Source organism: Loa loa (genome assembly GCF_000183805.2).
Source record: "Loa loa unplaced genomic scaffold supercont3.48, whole genome shotgun sequence".
Taxonomy (NCBI): Eukaryota; Metazoa; Nematoda; class Chromadorea; order Rhabditida; family Onchocercidae; genus Loa; species Loa loa.
Genome location: NW_018108228.1, coordinates 234,363 through 249,556, shown reverse-complemented (window position 1 = coordinate 249,556; position 15,194 = coordinate 234,363). Strand labels below are relative to the sequence as shown.

General features: G+C 35.1%; 4 protein-coding genes across 4 annotated transcripts in view; 3 read left to right on the top strand and 1 right to left on the bottom strand.

Moving 5' to 3' along the window:
• Positions 1 to 98: 98 nt before the first annotated feature.
• On the bottom strand, positions 99 to 1,946 carry LOAG_00264 (hypothetical protein; the record flags this gene model as incomplete). The annotated part of the gene is made up of 4 exons (XM_003135804.1): positions 99 to 296; positions 1,169 to 1,408; positions 1,568 to 1,710; positions 1,859 to 1,946. 4 exons carry the CDS (start codon positions 1,944 to 1,946, stop codon positions 99 to 101), a joined length of 669 nt encoding a protein of 222 aa, XP_003135852.1.
• A 2,746-nt stretch (positions 1,947 to 4,692) lies between these two features.
• Positions 4,693 to 4,908, top strand: LOAG_17194 (hypothetical protein; the record flags this gene model as incomplete). The annotated part of the gene is made up of 2 exons (XM_020449857.1): positions 4,693 to 4,823; positions 4,848 to 4,908. The coding sequence occupies 2 exons, from the start codon at positions 4,693 to 4,695 to the stop codon at positions 4,906 to 4,908; spliced, it is 192 nt and encodes a 63-aa protein (XP_020306567.1).
• A 368-nt stretch (positions 4,909 to 5,276) lies between these two features.
• On the top strand, positions 5,277 to 9,663 carry LOAG_17193 (hypothetical protein; the record flags this gene model as incomplete). Its single annotated transcript, XM_020449856.1, has 10 exons — positions 5,277 to 5,361; positions 5,643 to 5,729; positions 5,808 to 5,934; positions 6,075 to 6,180; positions 6,340 to 6,480; positions 6,634 to 6,784; positions 6,879 to 7,048; positions 7,600 to 7,732; positions 7,875 to 7,964; positions 8,461 to 9,663. 10 exons carry the CDS (start codon positions 5,277 to 5,279, stop codon positions 8,610 to 8,612), a joined length of 1,242 nt encoding a protein of 413 aa, XP_020306566.1. The 3' UTR covers positions 8,613 to 9,663.
• A 2,926-nt stretch (positions 9,664 to 12,589) lies between these two features.
• The window catches only part of LOAG_17192 (fibronectin type III domain-containing protein), a gene marked incomplete at its 5' end in the record, with an annotated part of 9,428 nt that continues 6,823 nt past the window's right edge, over positions 12,590 to 15,194 (top strand). Inside the window, 9 exons of the mRNA XM_020449855.1 lie at positions 12,590 to 12,714; positions 12,897 to 12,965; positions 13,108 to 13,288; positions 13,439 to 13,574; positions 13,709 to 13,801; positions 14,192 to 14,307; positions 14,385 to 14,460; positions 14,700 to 14,831; positions 14,900 to 15,021. Coding sequence (XP_020306565.1) covers positions 12,590 to 12,714; positions 12,897 to 12,965; positions 13,108 to 13,288; positions 13,439 to 13,574; positions 13,709 to 13,801; positions 14,192 to 14,307; positions 14,385 to 14,460; positions 14,700 to 14,831; positions 14,900 to 15,021 — 1,050 coding nt within the window. The remainder of the gene's footprint in view (positions 12,715 to 12,896; positions 12,966 to 13,107; positions 13,289 to 13,438; positions 13,575 to 13,708; positions 13,802 to 14,191; positions 14,308 to 14,384; positions 14,461 to 14,699; positions 14,832 to 14,899; positions 15,022 to 15,194) is intronic.

The window sequence follows — 15,194 nt, the reverse complement described above, 5'->3', positions numbered from 1 at the left end:
AATTTAAGCCGGAAAATTTTAAGCGGTGGCGATGTATCCATCCATTTTCAACGTATCTGAAGGCTTAAATCTTTATAACAGCTAACTTTTATGGGAATCTATATTTCACGGGAGGGGTACGCTTCTTCGCTGGTTCTTTTTAAAACTCGTGCTTTCAGTTGATCGATTTCGGCTTGCATTCGTTTGATTTCGTTTTTCAATTCATTATTTTTGTTCACAAGGATTGTCATTTCCAATTCTGCCTCCTCTTTGAGCTCCTTTTGTCGTTTTCGGTAGCGTATCGCTGCATTCTTGTTCTGAATAGTATGCAGCAGATATTTTAAGAATAAAATATATGCCAAATCTGAACTTGAACAAGTCCGGTAAGAAAACTCATCTCTTCAAAGCTGAAATTTGGAATGGTTTTCTATTCTTTAAATTTGTTTATTGTTACAGGAAACCGTGACTTCATATTCTATACATATTTGTCACTTATGTTTTGTTAAACCCGTCTGAAAGATATAGCAATTCAAGTATAAGAGATCATCTTAAAGCCGTACTGTCGGAAATATGAGCAGCAGCGTTACGAGTTTGGAATGTTAAAGATAAAATTAAAAAATTACTCCTGGAGATATTTCCTAATGTTAGCTGTAACTAAAGGGATTATGTTTAAGCCTGGTCGTTGCATTTAACTAATTTAGCTTTTACTAGTGTTAGATACAATGCATGCTTAATACATAAAATGTATGTTTAATACATAAAATTTTATTGGAAAGCCAGTAATACGTTATGCAACTCATAGTTCATTTATTTATGAAATATATACTTCAAATAAGATATTGTTTCAAGCTAATTTCAGTAAAACTACTCGAAGTATATTTCAAACCAGCATTATTGACTTTTCAATAAAACAAGTACTATTAAAATTTGAGCCAACACAAATATTAATTATATATGTCATTTAGTATTATACATATTAAATCTTATTTCCATATATTGAAACTATATATCCGCTAATTAGTGCAGCAATTCCCTCCCTCTTCTTCCTTTTCATCCTTGAGCTTTTGTGATGTGCGTAGCTTTTTTTTTATCTAGAAATCAATTAATGTATGTCTTTCGAAAGTTTCGGAAAGTTTCCACAACACTTATTGAGCACGATGGTGACCCTCTGCTTCATAGAAAAATCTACCTGTAGCCTTTTACGTTTCAGTATGTCTTCTGGTGAACTTGTTCCACTTTGATCATTGAGGATTCCACTTTCCTTAACAGCTGCCACCAATAGTTGAACTAAATTCTGTATTGTTTTGTTGTTACTGTGTTCTAATGAAGTGTGAGGATCCGGAATGCATGGACTTATTGTTGTGTCAGTCAGCCCATTTGTGGAGCATGCTACGGATCTCATCTCAGCTGAATTCGGCACCGATGCAACCTATGATAGTGATACATTTTTAAATATTACACGACTCGATGAATTAGGATACCGAGCAATGCTCAAATTTTACGACTTATGCTTCCGTGACAATGTTGAATCTTGTTGAATCAGATCCAAATTCTAGATTCAATTTAAATTTAAGGAACTTTTAAAAACCTTATTTTTCTCCAGTTCAGCGCATTCACAAACAATTTCGTTGTATATTTCCTGTTTTGTTCGATATTTGCGGTTGTATGGAGTTAAATCACTCAGTGCTGTGGTACTGTTAGTATTTATGCTAGTCGTCGATCCTATCTTCCCTAAAAGATGGTATGTTGAAAATCATCATTTGTACTAAAATTATTACATTAAAAATTTCAAAAAAAACAATTTTATTTGTTTCATGCTGATTATTTTACTTGTGATTTTGTGTCAAAAAATAATATAGTTTTCAACAAAATTTCTGACCTGAATTCTTTATTTTACGGCCAAATCCAAGAATAGAGCTGAATATCGATCTTTTTAGTAAGTCATCAGCGTCGAATGGATGCGTCATTTCTGTAAATCATTAATGGGTGATTGAACCACTTTGCTTATACAGTAATCAAAAATTAAAAGAAAGTATCATTTTACGACAATACCTCATGCAGTTGTGAAGCACAGTAATATCAATACTTCAGTGGAGTCATCTACGATCTCAAGTCTTTTAATGTGGCCAATCCTGATCGCAGCACTCTATGGAGATATTAGATGACGAAATAATTTATATTTTGAATTTTTCTACAAAATACACGATCAGCCTAGCTGACAACTCAAATTGTTGGCGTTATTACTGATTTGCAGTCCTGGTAATCCAGAATCTTTGATCAGAAGAGTCAATATCAAAAAAGATTTTTCATCATTTGAACATACTTTCACAAATGTTTAAAAAAGTAAAAAGCGATAAGTGGTAGCGTCCCACAGTTCAAAACTACGCAGAATGATTATGATGCCGATGAAAAAGGACAGTGTCAACTAATGCGATAACACACAAAAGTAGAAAGCACAAGGAACATTATTCAGCGTACTTTTTAATGTAAAACAAAAACTTTGTTGCTTTGGAAATTAGTATCATTTTTTGGAAAAAAAATGCAAAAAATCAGGAGACAAATAACATTCTCTTCCAGTAATCAGTTTTTCAGCATGTTAAAAAAATTTTTTTTCATATATAAAAAATTCAACCACTAAAATAATTTAGGATATAAAGACAGTTTCCGCTTTGACATTAGATTGCGTTGAGCATAGAAAATGATGCAAGAAAGTTCTCGTTCATTTGCTTCACAAATCGAAAAATGTTATTTGTAAGGAAATGGATAAAAAACCCTAAATTTCGAAAAAATAACTACTAATGCTGAAAACTGACTGTTTTTTCTTCACTTTTTTTTGTAAAAATAGGTAGAAAGTTCCAAAGCAATCGAAACTTTTTTGGTTAATAATTCTTGCAGCACACACACACACACACATACGCACACACACACACACACACATACGCACACACATACACACTGGTTAGACGGGTTGCAATGACATGGTGACGACTCATTTGCAGGGTGCATTAGCTATTATGGATAGATGAAGATAAAAAATTAACAATAACAAGCAGAATCATGAAGAAATTGCCCAGTACATCTTTTATTAAACAAATTTTAGGCCTTCCTCCCCATCCTGTAAAAAAGGAATAGAAGAGTCAGTTTTCAATATCTCTTTGAAGCAATTTGTTCTTTCTCATTTGTAAATTACGTAAATGAAAAGTCGCAGGGCAAAAGGGATTTAGGTAATTTTAAGAAAAAAAAACTTCCTGATAGTGATCGAATTTAGGATGTCGTGGAGGAAATACATTTCATCGAATGGCAAGTATCATCCTCAGTGTGTAACAGACAAAAAATAGAGCGGTATCCTTCAATAATAAGTAAATCTATGCATCAACAAGTTCAAAATTCTATCACTTGATTAAATTTGAATGGGACAACATAGGAAAGTTAAAAAAAGTACTAGATTTGAAATTGCTAGAAATATTTTTTCTCTCATAACATCCCTTATGGAGTAATTGCTACAAATGAGAAGCTTGTTTTTCATTTTTGTCCTAAGTTTACAACAATGGTTCATCAAAAAAAAACCTATTGGACTCTCTCTAAATACGAATACACTATGAGTACAAGTTGTCAACTGATCCAGTGTTATAAGCTTTATGAATGATGTTCAAAAGTTTCTGAAAATAAATTTCTGAACATAACTATTACAACATAGCTTTGGAAAAATCAACTGGAGAGTTTAATTTTTTTAAACGTTTTTGGCAACTATTTACATATTTACAGCTGCCTAACTTGCTGCCTCTTACGCATATTGACGAAGACAAGTGCCTTTGATAAAATTCGGTTCAAAAGGACAAAAACATGATGGTGGTAATTTTGGAAGGAGTTTGGTTCGACAAGATTCCCTACCTGTTGGACGCGTCACACAGCATGGTATATCGGAGGATCACGGTTGCAGAGTGAAGGAATGCCGCTTGAGTCCTCATGCATATCTATTCTCACATTCTATGATCAAATCTTGAAAATTTAAATGCGGGACTCATTTATATGCATTTACCCACGAGGTATCCAGTATATCAATGAGTAAAACAAAATGTAACTAATATCTAGAGCATTCAACAACCATAACTTATCTGAAAGAGCTCCGTTTACACCACGTTTACGTGATAAAGCTTTATTTATACTCATATTTAATTGACAGAACATCGTTTATACACAAATTTACTCGAAAGAGCTTCGTTCATACCCACATTCGCTCGGCAGAGCACTTTTATATCCACATAAACGTTTACCCAAAAGAGTTTCGTTTATACCCACATTTACAGTTTTGAAGTAGATAATTTCAAATAAGCACAGATTCTTTATCATCAGTTATTTAAGTTATTTTTTTTGATTTTAATATCAAAGGTCAAAATCTTTTAATATCAAGATCGAAAATGACGAGATGTACGGTTCAGTGAATAATGTCATTCGAAATTACGATTGCAAACTTATATTTGATGCTTCCATCGAAACATGTTGGTTTGGTGTCGTAACATGCGCATGTCATATGTCATCTCGGAAATCTTGGACTGCATTGACCACTCATAATTGTATGCAATTTATTGGTTCGGCGCAAATGAGAATTTGGAATTCTCATTTGTATGAGCGTTACTGTCCTCCACGTTTAGTGCATGATTTTACAAAGCTTTTTTCATAATCAGATTTCCATTTCTCTTAAACAGTTGCAAAATGTTTAGTGCATTCATACACTTGCTTCAACGAGAACTAAAAGATGGGGCGTGGCTTGGCGAAGTGCAAGCAGCACGCACAAATGGAATGGCATTTAACAGCGTCGCGGGCCAGAATGTGGTACCAGGTGGGTGAGGGAAGGTGTAGGGTTTTAGCCAGGAATTTCAAATAAGGACGGAAGCAGTGAACAGGTTGACAACTAAAAGGTGGAGTTGATGCATATTGCCTACTGAAGATTGTAGTATTATTAAGAGGAGTTTTTGGATCATCCCGTACCAAATACGAAACACTGTATAACTTGTAGACTGAGCTCCTAATAACACCTCAAGAGAAATGCCATTATTTTATAGGCGGTAACCCTTACTAAGCCTTACTGCATTGTAATATGTCTTCCAGATCATTGCAGCCGCCAGTAGGGAAACTGAAAAAATCAGATAGCTTTTATAAAGTTATATATTCTTTCACAGAGTTATGTATTTATAAAGCTTTTGTAAAGTTATATATTCTTCCTTCCATTACGTTGAAATGCTTTTGTTGCAGAAGGTACCAATAGACAAGAATAGGACTTTAAGTTTTATAAGATGATGGCTGAGAAAGAACACACTTTGTCAAACGAGGAAGTGATGAGATATAGCAGGCAAATTCTGGTGCAAGAATTCGGTGTCCAAGGTTGAACATTTCACTTATTCCATTGCATAGGTTTTGATGTAATTATCTGGTTTTGTACAGTACGTTGTAAATGCAGTTGTGGTTATTTTTTTAACTTTCTTTGAAGTCGTGCTGGAAGACACGTTCGCCGTATAAGTATGTTCACGTGCTTTCATTCAATTATAATGGACTTATGTGTGTAGGACTTCGTACTTGTATAAATAGTCTTGCCCTTACTTTTTCCTACTGAACACATTGTTTAAGAAATATTTCCTAAAGCCAACGAAAACTTTTTCCTTCAGGTCAAGAAAAACTCCGATCCACTTCGTTGTTGATTGTTGGTGCTGGTGGTTTGGGATGTCCTGTTGCGCTTTATTGCGCGGGAGCTGGTAATATATTTTTTCATCAAGTTACTTTTTCACAATAAATTAATTCTGAACTCACTTCTAGTGAATATAAATTTTCAGGAGTTGGTCGAATTGGTATTGTGGATGGTGACTCTGTTTCCTCTAACAATCTTCATCGTCAGATTGCTTATCATGAACACTCTGTAGGCCAGTCAAAAGCAGAATCGCTAAAATCATCAGTTAAAAAGTGCGGTAGAAATTCGCAATTTCTATAATACTGAGGTGGGACAAGATTTATTGTCATATTAAGTTTTGTCCTCTGTTTTCCTTTATTTAATTTGTTCGATAAATATAAAAGTACTTTCTGGATTTTATTCAATTTTTAAGATTAAATAGCAGCGTTCGCGTTGATGTGTATAAACGTTATCTGTCCAAACGCAATGCGCTAGACATTGTTTCCAATTATGACATTGTCGCCGACTGTACGGACAACGTCTCCGCAAGTTGCGTACTTTTCTTTCCAAAAACTCCAAAAATCGGAGGTTTCACTCTGAAACTTGTAGCAAATTTGATTTTGAACTTGCAACTTCGAATTTAAAAACTATTACAGTCATACTGAATAAAGCATTTAACCATTTATAACAATCTTAAGCGGTGTAATTGCAACTTTTTTTCATTTTTGCTTACTTTTAGGTATTTGATCAATGATGCTTGTATACTGACGAAGAAACCTTTGGTGTCAGGAAGTGCTGTTCGTTGGGATGGTCAGTTGTCGGTATACGGTTATGGAGAAGTAAGGATATGCTTGAGTTGATTCTTCAGATTTTCAGTATTGCTAGGACTGCAGCAAAGAATATTATGATTGATCTGTAGATACACTTTTTCCTTCAATATGTATGGTCGAATGAGTTTGAGAAATGATATTTGAAAATTTCTTCATTTTGAGGACTGTCCGTGTTACCGTTGTTTGTTTCCTAAACCTCCTCCAATGGATGCTGTAACAAAATGTTCAGAAAATGGAGTACTTGGACCGGTGGTCGGTGTAATCGGCAGTATGCAAGCCAGTGAAATCATCAAAATTGCTGCGATAAAAAAAAGTTTTTTTTCTAATTTTGAATTTCTGTTCAAATAACCGTAACTTTTTATTCTGTTACGCCATTTTTTGTTGGCTTTGTTATCGATTTATTTCAGGCTGCTTTGCTGGTTTCTTGTATTTGTTCAATGCTTTAAATGGAACAGCAAAAACTGTAAAGTTGAGGCGACAAAAAGTTGGTTGTGCGGTGTGTGGTAAGGACGCAACAATCACTAAACTTATAGACTATAAAGAATTATATGGACATTCCAGCAGAACACCTGTAAAAGTTTTAATTTTGAAAAAACTGTGTTGGAAAGTCTGAAATTTTGCAAGCTACGTTATTTATAAGAGACAATGGACTTGTTGAAAATTTCGATATTTATTTAATTCGTCTTTTTTATACTATAGAGCAAGGGTACTCCATTCAACAAAGGCGAAAAATAGTGAAAGTTTCAAAGATAGACGAAACAATTGGGATTTTTTTAAACATTTATCTTCAGCATTAATTAACATTCTGTAGTGATGTAAGCTACTGTATGTTAGAAAATGAATTAAATTAGAGCTTTTAAACTTCACTTCGTATTTCAATAAACTGCCCTTTACTTTGAGGACAAAAGGGATTTTCAACATTAAATACTTAGTGGCTAAAAATAAAACAACGATACATGAAAAACAAAAACTACACAAGGCAACTAAGGTCATGTTGTTAAGCAAATCTAATGTCATTTTCCATAAATGCGTTATTTAACAAGCGGTATTGCTTCGATGTCCCTATAACAAAGGCATTGCTCGGATGTCCCTATAACAAAAGCCTTCCAGGCTTTATTTTAGGTCGAGATTCTGGCGAAAAATGATCGCATTGATCCATATTCTTACTTTAAACTCAGTGAAAACAATGAAAAGAAGCCGTTTTTGATAGATACAAGACGATCGCACGAGTTTAGCATTGGACATCTACCTGATGCTATCAGTAATGTCGCACATTTCTTTTGGCATACCGATGTTATATTGAACATTCTGTTTAGTATTAAGTAAAAATTGGTACTTTTACTATTAAATACTATTACTATTCTCATGATTTTTGGAAATTAAACCTCGCTGACGCTTTTCAGATATACCAATGCTGAAGCTTTGTTGTTTAACTTCAACAGATGTAGTGCGCGAGCTTGGAACAGACATCAACGAAATGAGAGATAAGGGAGGTTCGTTTCTAAGTTTTTGCAGTTGTAAATATAAATTTCTTTCTGTTTTTTCACATTTTTCAACTTTCCATGTGAGTTAATTTCCATCAAAAATAACCTTTATGTTTCTGAAATATTCAGGAATGAAATGAAATAGACCATGAGTAGTTAGTTTTCGTGAAATTGGAAGGATTGACTGATAGTCATTTTAAAGCTAGAGAAATATAAAATAATTTTTTCATAGATACTTCGAAGTATATCTATCTCGTATCTTTATGCATATACCTCTCCTGCAAGATGGGGATTTCCAATTTCCAGAAAAAGAAAATTTTATTCAGTGTACAGGAGCGGGTGAGTAGGATGGCGGCCAGGCCTTAATTTATGGACGCTGAAGTTACATGAAATGTATAGGTATTCCTAGTGATGAGCAAATAAAGTTGTCATGAGCCAATATCAGGTTGATGAAAATGTATTTTACTTTCTGATCTTTGTTATTAAATTACTCGTGTGTTTGCAGTTTACGTGATCTGTCGTAGAGGTGAGGATTCGCAAATAGCAGTACTGTATTTGCGTAAAGAATTTGCCGATTCTTTGATTTCCTTCAAAGATATTGATGGTGGTTATGAGAAGTGGTCGCATGTTGTTGATAGAAATTTCCCTATTTATTAGAATAAATAAGTTGTTTTTGTGAGTTTATATTGAATTCCCTAATTCCGTCCCCTCAGCTAACATCCTCACCTTTGTTTCTTGAAAACAACCTAAATACCTTCCCGGGTAAATTTCGTAATTTATTCATAATTCCTCAGGAATGAAATGGACTTTATTGGTGAAATCTGACAAGTGAACTGAGTCAAATAAATTCAGGAGACAGTTTTCTTTTCATTATGTTCGTATTTTTTGCTGCACATGTATTGACAATTATTTTACAAACAGAGCACATTTTCTTGTCCATCCGGTCATCGTTATTGTACCGATATGCAATTCCTAATGCTTCACCTATACAGGTGTACCATTCCCAATGTTTTCAGTTGTTTTTTCAAACAGTTATTTCTCTTCTTTGTTGCTCATAGATTTAAACTTCTTGTCAGTCAGATTACTTGTTTGTTTTCCCTTCCTGTTCATTGGATTTTTCATTGTCCAATTCATATACTAATGAAAGAAAACTTTTTACTTCTTCATTGAATTCATTAAAGTTAAATTCAAATGTCTAGAAATATTGCAGAATTATATGGCCACTTGATCACTGTAGCACGTCTCATGCTTGTGACATATGTTAGTACCGAATTTGAATAGACCACTTTCAAGTGGTCTATTCAAATTCATTATTAACTATTAACCGATTATTTTTCACTTGAAAGTGATCCGTGATGTAATCTTCCAAATCATTTCGGTTAATCTATACTCGCAGTAGATTGTCAGTGATTTCGGTTTGCTTATCCTTGGTCTGTGGTGTGATATTGTTCATCTTTCATCGCATCAACACACTTCTTGATCCGGTTGTACGTAGCTTAACTGATGGATCTGTTGCTGAAGAGTTGGCGGGAATCATTTTGCGCAGTTTGTTTTCAGGAACATAATATTGTAGAAGTGATAATGGGGGAGGAGAGCGGAATAAGGAGTGTGTAGTAGAGACTAATGGATGACCAGAGTTCTTAAAGTCTCAATTTTTGCGAATGTAAGGACGAAATGCAAATGTAATCATGTTGGGGTAACTGTATTTGCATTAGTTTCATATCAGTTGTTGCTTTTAACTATGCGCAAATCAGAGAGATGTGGATGAATAGTGATGATATGATAATACAGCCCACAACTGAGGACACTTAGCACTTCCAAGCATAAACAACTCAGGAAGAGATACAATCATTGAATGCAGATATGGTCATGTCGCGAGTGATGAAACATCATAATAAGAAATGTAGAGTTAGACGTTTGAGATGATAATAAGACGCATGCATTCCTTGCACATTTTTATCCGTCTACCGGTCATGGCTAAGTGTTCTAAAGTAAGTTGCATTCTGGACACAAAATTATCCGGCGTGTGGAACATCAGGCACTATGTTTTAGATATTATTCCTACTTTATCTACTTGACACTTCCATTTATAACTTTTCTTAAACAATTCAGTTGATAAAGTTGGTGTTTTCCAACCATTACGTACGCAAACTTCCACAGCAACTCACTCAAGTAAGATATAAAGTTCAAACATGTTAAGAGTGTTGATGCATACATGCAGTACATACTGTACTGAATATATTGATAGTATGTTGTGTGTATGTGGAAGGTATACATATCGATTTCTCTGGTTATAGTGCAGAAAACTGAAAGCTGTGTTAGCTTTCAAATAGTGGATTTCAGTAAACAGTTCGCTGTTGCCAGCAGTAACACCATTCCGTACTCCATACCGCTCTGCAAATACTATTCTATCCTGTAGCTTTGCTTATGTTAGCGAATGTTTTGTAAAGCTTGGAACTTCTAGTCCGGAACTAGAGAGTTTGTGAATGTTGTAAACGCAGGAATTTACGGAAGATGCCAAAGCTTTGACTCTAAAGATGTAAATATGTGTAAGGAACATTCAGGAATAGTAGATTAGCAGTATTTGAGAGGTTGGATTTCTCGGTTAATATTTACCTTAAAGCTCTCTCAGAAGCCTTCAACATTATGGGAAAGCTCTCAAGTACATCCTCTGTATATTCACTATGAAATGAAATAGTGAATATGTAGAAATTAATAATTCAGACCGATCTTTTGCAGTCATGTTGATGTTTACTATTAACTCAGAGCAACTATAAGACTGTCATGCAAATTTAGAATGATGCATTATTCTTGAAGCAATATCTAAATTGCTTTTCAAGTTTTTAAGCGTTGTTTATAAATATTGGAGTACTAACAATGGCGCATTGTTACTAATGCACATTAGACATGGGAAGAGATTCTTCGGCCGATTTCTTATTAAAATACATAAAATGTATCACAGTTGGTAAATATACGGAAAAAAGAGTGGAAAAGTCCTTACAGAAACAGTCACGGCACCAGTTATCATTAAAATAGTGGGAGGTGTGAATAGTGTCAAATGATGGCCAATATTTCATGCATTAAACAATGTTAATGCATGGTATGCAGTCGTCTGCTTCAATGAAGGTAGTACCTCTTGGTCGCCGATATCGGAGAATCTTCAGGGAGAACAAAGCGGGTTAGTGATGGGACCAGACGGGCATGGACATATGATGACCCTCCTTGAAGCGATTGACATGGACATATGCTGAGTAATTTTTGCCGTAAGCATCGCCTATGAGCAGTAAACGTCAGCCAAAACGTCCAGTAGGCCATACTTTCCTCAAATAGAAAACCCAACAAATATTGTAATGAGCTGTTTAAGGCCCGATAATCAAAATGCGGTTCACTCTCTATCCAAGAAAGGCAAGCAACATAGCGGGGAACGACGACCACTGGTGGTTAGAGGTATTGGTGAGGTACCATTCCCAATTGGATACTCCTCCTGCATTGTCTTCCTAGTGCCTCTTCCTTCTCTGTACTGTTTTCATGAAGATTCAAGTATGCACTTCAACGATATTCCCTTCATACACTTTCAATGCTTACATCATTTTTTGCTTAATTCGTCCTTGAAGACAATTACTGCTTCATTCCACTTTTGTCAGCCATTGAAGTACTCGGCTGCTCTGTCTCGATTTCCCAGATTTCAAAACTCCAACTACTGTAAAACCTTACAGAAATATTCACTGATATTTACCAATCGATAACAGTGTATGTGATTCTTTAAAAGAAGGGAAGGAGGGGTAGTGGTATGTCGATGATAGTACGTTCCATCACTTATTTGCTTTTCATACTCGGCTTATTTCCTAATCATTCAATCGCTGCAGTGTCATATTTTCCCTTTCAGTTCTCTCGTCAGTTAGGCCAGTAATGGACAACCCAGCATGTGGCGATGACTTTTCGACTTGTTTGAAACTTCCGTAAATGTGTTCGTGCATGTTTGTAGCAATGTACGACCGTTGATACTCCCAGATCGTGATAAAATGTCTAGGCCGGGTTGTGAGAGTCTGTAATATTTGTGTTTGTATGTATTGTCTGAAAGGGTCTGTGATTTTAAATTATACATGAAAGGAAAAAAGGAAAGAAATTTTGGATGAAAAAGTGGGAAATATAAGCTGTACAATTCTCGAGATTTTACTTTTGGTTTTAAACTCAAATTTCAAACAAATGTGAACTAAAGTGTGATGAGAAGGGCTTCATTGTTCGTTGGACCTGCATTACCTTTCAATGCCTAGTGAACTTCCCATCCTTTTCTTTTTAAAGGTCCGTTTACTTCGTAAGCGAACTGTGAGTAATCAGCCAGTTCGTATGCTTTTATTTAGACGAATATTAAAAGTAGTTGGGTGGATGGGCTGTTCGAGGATGTCACTGTAAAACTTGTTAAAATCGTAATGTTAAAATGTTAAAATCGCAGCCATTGTTAAATCGTAATTTCTTGGCGAAAGAAAAGGGATGGTCACTGTCTTTCGTTTGTTTTGTCAACTTATTTCATTTGTTCATTCTTATTTGTATTTCACTCATTCCAGTTATAGCGTGCAACTTTGGAAATATCATACCTTTTTTGTTGGCAATTCACTTGCTCCGATATGTTTTAGATGGAACCCATTCCAGAGGAAGATCACGAGCACACCTCGTTTTCGCCCTTACATACTGTTAAACATGAAAAGAAGTCTCGGTTAACAGAGGTGTATACATCAGAACAAGTAGACACTCTTGTAAGGTATGTTTCATTTCAGTGAAACGTGGATCTAACTTTTTTCGAAATTTCCAAGTCACTGTTTTAATCCCGTATGAAGTCTGGAATACTGTCGAAGGTAATAAGTTTCCTAATATTTCTTACCAGTTATGATGTAATCAGGCACCGCTTTTTCTTTTCGAGTTTTCAAGTAATAATTGTTGCAGCACAGTACCTCAATCAGCATTACCAAATACGTGGAAGCTAAGGAAGAAGGACGAACCAACACATTCAATGTATTTTTTCAAATATGAAGCAAATTCTAAATTAGTTATGTCACTTTTCTGGAAAGTATCATTATCAAAGTTTGAAGCAATTTTTATGGTTTCTAGTGCTTGGTGCATAACTAATCTCTTAGCTGATACCGCATTGTTCCAGAATCCCTCCAACACATTTATCCGAAGTATTAGCTGGGTTAACCAGTGCACGTGGTTCAACTTATTCCTGCACTTACGAGTCACATTATGATGAACCTCCTGACGAAACATCACCCGATGTTCGTTTCCCAAATAAAGAACATAATGGTGATATTGAGCGACATTCATCTCAAACAAAAAAAGTTCGACTTTATTATATTATTACCTACTTTAATTTCTAAGATGTCTTACTTTCATTCACTTTATTTTACTCTATATTTAATGCGATATGCTATTTATGATGCTTAAGAAGTTTTGTATAAATTGTTCATCAATTTTCTGAAAAATTGCAGATAACTCGCGTCACCAAAGTAACAACAACCAGATCGGTTCGCCATTTACCTGTTACTAATCAAGAAGCTGAATATTTTTTTGATGCCGATGGAAGTCCGTTGCCAGTTACACGTACTTCTCTGCCATATGAACATGGTAGTCAGCATCAAGCAATCAATCTATGAAATATTTGTGTTTATTACTGTGAAATTCATAATAGGTGACAAATCTACAAGTTTAAATTTTGAATTGTAATGGATAATAAACTGTTTCTTCTGATCTCATTACAGATGAAGATACTTCCTGTCGACTCGACGTTGCTTATGATGCACCACCACCTGCGCCAAGTTCTTTCCATGAAGCTGAACGATATGCCTCAAGAGGTAATTTTTTTTAGTAATGTCTGCTCATTATTAATTATTTGTTGGATTTATAGAATTTTACCCAACAGCTTTATATCGATGTGAGACTGATGGCGTTTGAATAGTATTGAACTATAAATAGACATGTAAAAAAGCTTTGAGAAAACTAACAGCTCCAGTTAAACGCATTATTTGGCTTGAAAAAGCAAAATATTTGAAACTATCAACTGTCTAAAATTTAGATATCAAAAATAGAATAGTTTCTGTCCTGTAAGTCTCAGTTTCATAAAGGATTATGTATACATTCTGTTTGATGCGTAGTCGCCACACTATTATTAAGCGATATGCTGCATGAAATCACTGCAAATCGATTCGTTGGAGAAAAGCCGTTATATTCATTAAATCTTCCAGACGTTCCAAGTGCTCCCGGTGTTCCAGAGATTACTGATGTGACTAGTTACGATGTTGGCTTGACATGGCAGTGTCCAGATATGCAAGGAAGCGCTGGCTCTGTTATTGGTTATCAAGTAATTTGTTATTTGTACAGTGAACTGGATTTATGGAAAATCGGTTAAAATTTTGTTCAAATGGAGTTTTTGTTCAGATTGAAGTACGTGAAATTGGGACTTCTGAATGGTATCTTGCTCATGCAGATCTAGTCAAGGAAAACAGGTTTAGAAGTATGCACTTGAAATTACTCTACAGTTTCCACAATTGCATTTGTTAACTTGTTAAAATCATTCATTTCTGCTTGTGCTGTTGTAATATATTTGTAAAGAACCTGATTCACGTTTTATGGAAGAATTAAGTTTTTATAAAAGACTTGTGATGTTTTAATCCCGTTTTTGTGTTTTAATTTACTGTTTTAACCGAAACTCGGGAATGTTGTTTCACTTAACTTATGGTAATGTGCTTTCAGTAAAAGATCTCAATCCTCACATTAAGTACGAAATAAGAGTTGTTGCTGTTAATTCGGCAGGTCGTGGTGTACCTTCAGCTACTTCGGCAAGTGTGCAACTGCGACTGGATTATGATTTCCATTCTGATTTCAGTAAGCGTACATTGTTATTTGATAGTAACTTGCAATTGGGATTGAGTTGTATGGTTCAACTTTTTTAGACGGCTGGAGGGGGGCAGCTCCTGGTCGACCTTACGTGTTACTGCTTGATTCTGATCGCATTGTATTAGAATGGGCGCCAGCAATCGCGAATCCTGGCTCTGCGCCCGTGGCGGGCTACGAGGTATGTTATGAATTTAATTTGGATAAGAATTGCTGAAACACATGGGGAAAAGTTGCTGTTATAAGTTACATAGACGTAACTTATTTCAGTAGATTTTTTTGAAGTTCGCTGATTTTCTTTTGTTTATTTCCGCTTTTGTAGGTTAGTTACCGTGTCTAGATGGCAGTGGTTGG